Raw genomic sequence first — 10,107 nt, 5'->3', positions numbered from 1 at the left:
CAATGCTATTTCAGATAAGGGTTTAATCTCCAAAATTTATAGGGAACTCATACAACTTAACAAAAGGAAAATAAACAATCCAATCAAAAAATGGGCATAGGACCTAAATAGACACTTTTTGAAAGAGGACATACCGAAGGCCCAGAGACATATGAAAACATGCTCAAAGTCACTATTCATCCGAGAGATGCAAATCAAAATGACAATGCAGTACCATCTCACACCTGTCAGAATGGCTATCATCAACAAATCAACAAAGGACAAGTGCTGGCGAGGATGTGGAGAAAAAGGAACCCTCATGCACTGCTGGTGGGAATGCAGACTGGTGCAGCCACTGTGGAAAACAGTATTGCGATTCCTCTATAAATAAAAAATGGAACTCCCATTGGACCCAGTGACCCCACTTCTAGAAATATATCCCAAGAAACTAGAAATACCGATCATAAAGGATATATGCACCCCTTTGTTCATAGCAGCACAATTCACCATAGCTAAGATTTGGAAACAGCCTAAGTGCCCATCAGCAGATGAATGGATTAGAAAACTGTGGTACCGCTACACAATGGAATACTATGCTGCTGTAAAAAAGAAGGAACTCTTACCATTTACAACTGCATGAATGGACCTGGAGAGCATTATGCTTAGAGAAACAAGCCAGTCAGAGAAAGACAAATATTACATGATCTCACTCATTTGTGGAATATAATGAACAACATGAACTAATGAACAAAAATAGAGCCAGAGAAAAAAAATTTTAGAATACAATAGAAGTAATCCTGTTATTTGCAGATTTTTAATATTTCCTACAACTTTTGTGATAGTATACTACGTTAGTCAGTTTTGGTAATATTATTATATGTAAAATCTTTTCTTCTTGAAATATGAATGTTTATTGCATGTAATATATTTAAAATAATTTCTCTTGAAATATTAATGTTTATTGTATGTAACATTATATTTAAAACTAGAGGTCAATTGCACAAAATTTGTGCACAGGTAGGGTCCCTAGGCCTGGCTGGCTATCAGGGCCGATCAGGGCCTTCTAGCTGCCAGCAGGGGCCTCCCTTCCCTGGCTGCTGGCCGGGGCCTTCCTTCATTCTGCACTTCGCCCTGGTGGCCAGCGCACGTCATAGCGAGTGATCGGTCTCCTGGTCGAACTCCCACAGGGACAATTTGCTTATTAGGCTTTTATAATTGTTTTTCCCCAGTCGTTGCATGTACAGGAGGCAACCAATCAATGTGTCTGGTGGGGGTTTTTTTCTCTCTCTCTCCCTTCCTCTCTCTCTAAAATTTGTAAACATATCCTTGGGTGAAAATTTTAAAAAAGATTATATACCACTGGAGTAAGGACAGGTAAGTTTTAATATATATTATTTACCTTTGGCAAGCAAGGCTTGTTGATCTTTTCTCACCATAATAGGTGTTATTTTGGAATTGATCATTATAAAAAGGGAACTTCAGACTAGAAAACTACAAGGCCTCTATGGTTAAGGTGTTCAGTTATGAAAAGAACCCAGTAGCACATTAATAGCTGCTTTTCAAAAGGGATATAGCTAACACTTATATCAAAGAAAACCTAAACCCCAAACCCCGCGGCACACCTCCAGGCAGAGACTGCTTCCTTTGGCCCAAGACTCGAATTGGAAAATCATCAGTTGCAGAGACATAAAGCTCAAAGTGGTCGTTATAAATGTAGGGCACTACAGATAGCATGACACAGCTTGCTGGACAATTTCCACAATAGTACGTTGTTTTGGGCCCCCCTCAAAACATGCTATGTGAGTTAGCTGATCTAAAGGACCAAGCAGAATGCCCAATCACAAACTGTTTCCAATATCCAAAGGATCCAGTTTGGTGCCAGTCCTCCTTTTGATTGGTGATGGCTGAGGAGACGTTTTTCTTTGACTGTCTGATGATTCCGTTTTGTTAATTTGCCTACACAGTCCCAAGAAACATTACTTGGCAAGCAGGGTCTCAAATTACTTTGGAGGTGTTCAGCCACTCTTCCTAAGGAATGTGTGATAATACCACAACCAACACTTTTAAGACTGAAGATTATGACTATGGACCATCAGGACATCATGTATATAGTGAAATTTTTGGAAATCAGAGTGTATAAGCACTTGCACTAATTTCTGACCTATCCAATTTTCACAAATGACAATGGAGTTTAGGTAACTCTGAAGAAGTACTCCAAAACGTATATCAGAGGCCTGTCACATAAATGTGAACAAACCTTGATCCTCAGGTGCCGGTAGTATGGGGGGAAAGGTACTATAAATGTTCAAAAGAGTGTACCCTGTGCCATTAGTGTGTGTAATGGATTAATTAGAGTCATACTGTTTGCAACAGCTGAGACTACAGGAGAAATAATTGAATTTATTTGACAATGATCATTATAAGTCTTCAGCTCTTCTTACACTTTTATGGTGAGCATACATGGCTGCTTTATAGAGATCTTGCATCTCCCGCTTTCTTTAAGTATTTAACCATCGCTATACTTTTCTTGTTTTCCTCCAGAGATTCTATTTTTTTGTGTGTGTTAAACCACCCAGGGTTAGGTAGAGAGGCTTGTGGGGGAGTAATTTATGTTTCTCCCTAACATTTCTCTACATGAGGCTAAATTTCATCTATCACTTACTAGACAGGGAAATACAAACATCCATTCCTACCATATATTCAGATGTTGAGGTAACACCAAGGCTGCGCATAATTGGTCCAAAAGTTTTTACTCACAATGTTATATTTGAGTTTTCCTGCTCTAAACCCAGCCAAACCCATTACGAAAGAAAACACGTTGTTTATCCAAAGAAAACAAAAACACTAATTTAAAATGATGTATGGCCCGGCTGGCATGGCTCAATGGTTGCGGGTTGACCTATGAACCAGGAGGTCACAGTTTGATTCCCGGTCAGGGCACATGCCCGGGTTGTGGGCTCAATCCCCAGTAGGGGGTGTGCAGGAGGCAGCCGATCAATGATTCTCTCTCATCATTGATGATTCTATCTCACTCTCCCTCTCCCTTCCTCTCTGAAGTCAATAAAATATATATTTTAAAAAATAATGCATGTACCCCTATGTTCATTGCAGCATTATTTACTATAACCAAGATAAGGAAGACAAATACTGTATGATTTCACTTGTAAGTTGTATCTAGATGCTGAAGCTTTCCGCAGGTCCTGTAGAGTAGTGATTGGGGTGTCCATATCTAACAGAGCCATAAAAGTTTGATTCTCTCCCCTCACCATAACTCCTCAGCCTACTTAGATGGATGCATGTAGCATTTGATCTCCATTGGGGACAGAGAAGACTCAACCTCATCTCTACTAGTAAGCATTTTTCTCCTCATAGTGGTAGCTGTGGTTGGGTTAAAGGAGAGGGAGGATTCAGGGAGGATTCATGGAAGTAGAGAGCAGCCCTGTACTATTAGAAAGGCTTTGCATTATAATAAGACCTGAAACCATAAAACTCCTAGAAAAAATCATGGGAGTAAACTCTTTGACATTGCTTTCAGCAATATCTTTTTTGTTATGTCTCCTCAAGCAAGGGCAGCAAAAGCAAAAATAAAGAAATGGTACTACATGAAACTAAAAAGCTTTTGCACAGTGAAGAAAAACATCAAGAAAACAAAAAGACAACCTACTGAATGAGAAAAGATATTAATAAATGATACATCTGATAAGGGGTTAATATACAAAATATATAAGGAACTCATAACACTAAAAAAAATCCAATTAAAAATAGGCAGAAGATCTGAATAGACACTTCTCCAAAGAGGACAGATAGATGGCCAACAGACATATGAAAAAATGCTCAACATCACTGATTATCAGAGAAATACAAATTAAAACCACAATGAGATATCACCTCATAGCTACTAGAGTGGCTACCATCAATAAATCAACAAACAAGTGCGGAGGAAGATGTGGAGAAAAGAGACCCCTTGTGCACTGTTGGTGGAATTGTAAATTGCTACAGCCACTATGGAAAACAGTACATAGGGTCTTTTAAAAATCAAAAATAGAGCTGCCATATGACCTAGCAATTCCACTTCTGAGTATTTATCCAAAGAAAACAAACACACTAATTAAAAACGATACATTGCAGCATTATTCACTGCAGCATTATTTACTATAACAAAGATACAGAAGACAAATACTGTATGATTTCACTTATAGGTGGTATCTAAAAAACAAACAAACATATGAATAAATAAAACAGAAACAGACCCATAAATATAGAGAACACGTTGACTGACAGTTGCTAAAGGAGAGGGTGTAGGTGGATGGGTGAAATAAAGAATAATAAATAAGAAGGAAGAGAGAGAGAGAGAGGAGAGAGAGAGAGAGAGAGAGAGAGAGGAGAGAGTTTTCAGGGTCATAGAAGGAGAGAGAAGCTCTGCACCTTTAGGAAGGCTTTGCATTTACTTTCAATTCTGTGTGAAATAGTGGCTGCTTGTGTCTCATGCAATCTCACTTTCCATGTTTTTGGATGACTCAATGCTCTATATCAGGTGGCAAAACCCTCATGGCTAACATCATCTATTTTTGCCTTAGACAATGTTTTGACTCAGCAGGCACAATCACTTTATTTTTCAGTAAAACTGGGTTTCAAAGACACACTGGCTGACTTGGCTCACACAGCAATAAACTTATGTGAGAAATTCAAAATAACCCAGGGTGTCTGCTACCTCATTAGTAAAATAATATCTCTTATTTTCTCCCATGTTTTCAAGATAAGAGCTAGGGAAGTTTTCCAAGGGTGAGAGATCGATCATCAAGAATTTATCTACATTTCTTTAATTCTGTTTCTCATTCTTTGGTGGTTAACTTCATTAGTAAAATCTCCCCAAGAGGACCAATATTACCTTAAGCAGAGAGTAAGCACTACTAAAACCAACCAACCAAACAAAAAGTAACTGAGTTATTTTCTATCATCTCTGAAAGTATTAAAGCTTGTATGATCATGTGATGGATGGGCTGAGTCATAAGACAGCCAAGCTGTTTACATTCTTCCCTTTACAAGCATTTTTTTTGCCCAGTTCTCACATATCCAACTTCAGCTAGCGAAAGTTCTGCCTGTAGTTCTTGTGATTTAACTTGCTTTAACTTGCAGTGTCATCGTTTGTCTCTCACTGTTACTGGAGAGAGACAAAACATTCTACTTATCCAGGATCAATCTTAGCATTATTTGTTACAATGGAGTGAGCCGGAGGTTGATAAACATATTGAGGCCCCACCAAGAGTTGAATTTGCAACAAACAATGCGTGGTTCCAGCATTTGTTTTTGAATCCACTCCCTGGACCTCATCCTGCAACCTCTTCCTCAATTCCTCCTCATTAATATTTTAGTATTCACAGCAACAGTGAAAGCCAGAGTAGCAGCAATTTAACCCTAAATCCCTGAGGCCCACTTACCATAGGGTGATGCAAAATGGGCATCTGACACATACATACAATAGAGAAAAGGAAACTTCAGTTTAATTAACCTCATCGTTTATAATGGGCAGTAAACATGCCTTCAGACATTATATTTATTATATTGTAACAAACATTTCCTGCCCATTGCAACAAAGGGAGCCACCATCTCATCTTACAAAGATGTTTGTTATCCAAACATTCTTCAACGGAAGGTAGCAAACAAAAGACATTCAGTGGTTGCTTGCAAAATGTATAGAAACATGAAAGATCCATACAGAATTGTCTTCCAATAATGTAAAAAGTAAAATTGCTGGAATATAACATCTTCCAACTCACTATATAATGGCAAATTTATCTCCATTTGAACTCCTACCGACAATGTATAGATTCTCCCACTTGTTTACCTAGTTGACAACACATTTTCAGACGTCATGTGTGCTGCTAATCTGATGCATATGAAATTGTATGTCATTTTAATTGCCATTTTTCTGATTATTGGTGAGACACATAAACTCAAGAAATAGTACTGAGCACCAAATCTGCGCCAGATCTTTTTTAAGTATCTGGGATTACATAAGTGAAAAAAAGAAGGGAAATCACATACTTATGTACTTTATATTCTGACAAGTATAAAAACAATACACATAATTAACTAAGTAAATTATACAGTATTATGTCCCTTTAAAAAATGTTCCCCATTCCCATTAGAAAAACTATAAACATTCTCTTCCATTTGAATTTAAAAATTTTATAAATTTGCTTTCTAAATTTAAATGTTAACCTTTATCCACTTGGAAATTATTTTTTGTACAAGGTGTGAGGAAGAGCTATGTTTACTATTTGGCTTAGGAAAAACAGATTAATCTAGCACCCTTTATTGAATAAAAAGACACTTCTCATTTATATGAAATGTCACTTATGATTCCCTTTACATGCATGCAAATCAGTTTCTAGATCTCTCCTCTATCTCACTGATATATCAGACTCTCTGTTTTAATCCTTGCAATCTATACAAAGTACTCTCCCGAGGTTTCAGGGTGATCGGTTAAAATATGAGACAAATCACATCACAATTCTGTTCAAAACAATCAAATGGTTCCTCATCACACTCAGTGTTAAACCAATTCCATTCCAGCACTTCCAAGGCTCTAAGCTTTCTGCTTCCCCCAGGTCCCAGCACCTCTCTGAACTCACTTCCAGATATTCTCTACCTCACTCCCCCAGCTCCAGCCATGCTGGTATCCTCAGTGTCTCTAGAACATGGCAGACACACGTGTCCTGGGGGCTCACACTTGCTGTCCCCGTACCTGGAATCCTCCTTCCCCAGGCATGCACAGGGCCAGTCCTCTCACTGCCTTTAGGTCTTTACTCAAAAGCCACGTTCTCAGTGAGGCTCTCCCTGGCCTTCCTGTCTAATCAATTTCAGACTCCTGTCTGGAATTTCCATTCCTCATTCCTTGCTTTCCTTATTTTCCCTCTTAACACTTATCACTTTGAAAAGAATTTCTATCTATTTAATATATCTTGGCTATGGTCTGGCACACTGAAATAAAAGTTCCATGAGGGTAGGATTATTTTATTTGTTTCTTTTGATCATTACCTCATCATAAGTGCCTGTGCCTAGAAGTCAGCCTGGCGGAGAGCTACCTGTAGTTACTATTGGTGCGCTGAAGCTAAAACAAACAAAAAAGGGAGTCAAACTAAGGCAAAAGGGGAGCTAGTCAGTTTTCCCTGGGTCTTGCCTCAAAGCTATACACACGAATGCCTCCAGGGGACAACTAGGCATTGTATTCATTAGAGTGAAGCAGGCCAGCTGCGGGCTTGGCCACCTTGAGGGAGCATCTGAGTCTATAATGGGCTGAGCCCTTCCTCAGACCCAGCTGCTGTATCTTGTTGGAATGTGGACCATAATCCCCAGTTTACTTGTGCCTTTTTTACAGGTGGGCCAGAAATAAGAAATCTCCCAAATGTTCAAGTAGTTATATAAGCATAGAAAACTATGTTAATGAGAAAACAAAAAACAGGAAGATCAAATGAAACATGACAGCTGGCTGAAATTAGCTCATGGGTATCCTGCAGGTGTTTGTCAGACTAAATTGTGTGATATATGAAAGAAAATTAACCCCTGCTATGATGAGCTGGGATTGTTTGTGTCATTCTGGAAACGAACATCTTCATGTCATGTTGGGTGGAGAATGAAGAATTAAAAATTCTTTAATTCTTGGAAGTTTCCTCCCTCACCCTCCCACGGCTACCCGTGGAGTTAGTTGAAGCTGGGTATTAGGGGGCAGGGGTATATTTCGGTGAACTGTGGGATGAGTAAACCAGAGAGGTTTTAAGGGGACCTTCCATGGCAGCACTGGGGAAAGGCAAGGAAGAGAGGAAGAGAAGGGCCCATTTGTCAGGACACCATACCTCTGAGGGACTTTACTGGGGTTACTGCAGCCTCACACCAACAAGCACTACACCTCTCTGTGGCCACACAGAGCCGAAGGAGTGAGTGACACCCAGCCACCGACCCCAGCCCGGCTTCCCATGCCATCCAGCTCACCTGGAAACACAGCCCCACTAACTCCCATCACTGCTCCCCATGTGCCTGGGCCGGCAAAACTGGCCAGCAGTTCCCGGAGAAGTCAGTAGCCAGCCCACCTGTTGGGATACAGCCAACAGATGGGGCTTCTGGGGACAGCAGACCTCAGTTTGGTGGGCACTGGCTGGAGCCACCTGTGAGAGGCATGGACTGAAGCCAACGATGAGAAGTATGGACTGTCATGCCCATGCCCTGGAGAGAAACAGTAGGCACAATCCTCTGATGTCCCTCCTCTGAAGGAAGCAAGGTTCAGTCCAGCCAGAGGAAGAACAATGAAGGGACTGATGCTGCTGGGTTCTGCAAGGTTCCAGTTTTGTGGATAAAATGCTTTCCAAATGCAACAGGGCACAGCTCTTCAGATCTGAGAGCCCCACCGACCCATTCCCACAGGAATTGCTTAGACAGTGTAGGGTAAGGAACCAAGACCTTCAGGATTTGTTGCACCTGGGTCCTCTGAGCAATGAGGCCACCCACAGCCACATGCTTAATGCACAATGCTAGTGTGTTTAGGCTGAGGGTCAGGGGTTCTGCTTTGCAGTTGTGGCATGAAGTCCCTGAAATAGAACTTTTAGATATAAACCTGGCTCCTGCTTAACCCTTGAGTCATCCCTGTCAAAATACCCTTCTAGGGAACCCCTAAGCCACCTGGTTTCTTTCCGTTGCCTCATGTTTTGTGCCCAGAGCCAGGGACAGCAATGTGGACATGTCAGAAGTGCAAGTTTTTCCTGGGCCTTCCCATCTCTCCTGGGCCCCACTCCCCACACCGCTTTTTCTCTAGGCTCACTCTCTTGGTCAGTCTTTCTTCTTGGAATGCTTCCTTCTTCAGTATCCCTGGCCCTTTGGTCCTCACATGTATAGGTCCTATCTTAGAGTAAGTATCCTTGAGCCTCTCCCCAAATCCCTGCCAACTTTGTCTTTCTCCCCTTGCTCTGGACCTCTTCTGAGATTCTTTGTGCCCCTCTCTACTCAAGTTATTCAGTCTGTTTTCCTCTCAGCCCCAAGAGCTCCCTCTCCCTCTGTTATTCTCATCTCCTCCCAGTTGGGTGCCGCCCCCTGCTAAGACATCCCTCCCCCCAGGAAGCCCCTCCATTTCTGGCCCTCCCCACTTCTTCCTAAGCAGTAACCTCCCCTTTGCCCTCCCCCCACAGCCCATCTCTAGTTCCTTCTCCTCCCTCCTTCCTAGACCAGGCCAGCTAAGTCCTATTCCATTTTTAGATGACTGACTATGATGCTAGCTGAACTTTATTCACAGCCTGAATTTACAGCTGTCCCTTCCTTTCATGCCCATCCACCAAACAAGGTCTCCTTCCTTATAGTCATCCAGAAGCTGGTACATGTACAGCACAGGATCTTTCTCATAGGTAATATAAAACCACGATTTCATGATTGGTGCTTGGGCTAACACCATCCCTCTCCACTCATCCTTAGAACCATGCTCGCCCTCAAACATATGCTCCACAGCCTTGCCAATGATGGTGTTGGCAAGGTTTGCATCAGCGACCTGAGATGATGCCACCCTGTCCGAGAGAATCTTAAGAGACAAAACTCTCTCATCTCGGTGAAGTTCGAGTCCATAGACACAGTCAATCCCATCATATTTCACCAGATAGAGAGAGGGGTTTATAGGCACCTGATCCAGAACGGTCCCTTTCCACTGGGTGACGGGCTCGTCGCCTTCCTTCCATCCGTGGGAAATCCTGCAGCCCACGATGTTCCTGGGGGGCTGGGACGAGGGTCTGCCCCGCTGCTTCTTTGGGCAGCTCCTCTTCTTCACGGTGTTGGTGTTCGCAGAGCCAGTGGCCTGTCCCGCCGGTGCGCTGGCTGGTGCGCTGGCTGGTGCGCTGGCTTGTTGCCCTGCGGCTTCCTGTGCGCTGGGGGTCTCCATGCCTGCAGCCAGCGGGAGCGGGGAAGACAAGAGGAGAGAATGTCGGGGGACGTTCAATATGCCCTAAGGTGCTGTTCTCCAGACAGCGACATCTCTTTGTACCCTGCGCTGCAACTACATTTCCCCTGCGCGCCTGTAGCCAGCGCTGGCAGTCCTGGCTGCGTGCCTGCAGGCGCTCTCTGTCCTGGGCTCCTTTCGGCTGCGCGAAGGGC

General features: G+C 42.4%; 1 protein-coding gene across 1 annotated transcript; it reads right to left on the bottom strand.

The window, feature by feature from the left end:
- Nucleotides 1-9,256: 9,256 nt before the first annotated feature.
- LOC102242238 (spindlin-2B) lies at nt 9,257-10,037 on the bottom strand. The gene has a single exon (XM_005885051.2). The coding sequence runs from the start codon at nt 9,893-9,895 to the stop codon at nt 9,257-9,259; it is 639 nt and encodes a 212-aa protein (XP_005885113.1). The 5' UTR covers nt 9,896-10,037.
- Nucleotides 10,038-10,107: the final 70 nt, after the last annotated feature.

The sequence above is a fragment of the Myotis brandtii genome, unplaced genomic scaffold (assembly GCF_000412655.1).
Source record: "Myotis brandtii unplaced genomic scaffold, ASM41265v1 scaffold889, whole genome shotgun sequence".
NCBI lineage: Eukaryota > Metazoa > Chordata > Mammalia > Chiroptera > Vespertilionidae > Myotis > Myotis brandtii.
Note: the sequence above shows the minus strand (reverse complement) of the source record. Positions and strands in the feature narration are given on the sequence as shown.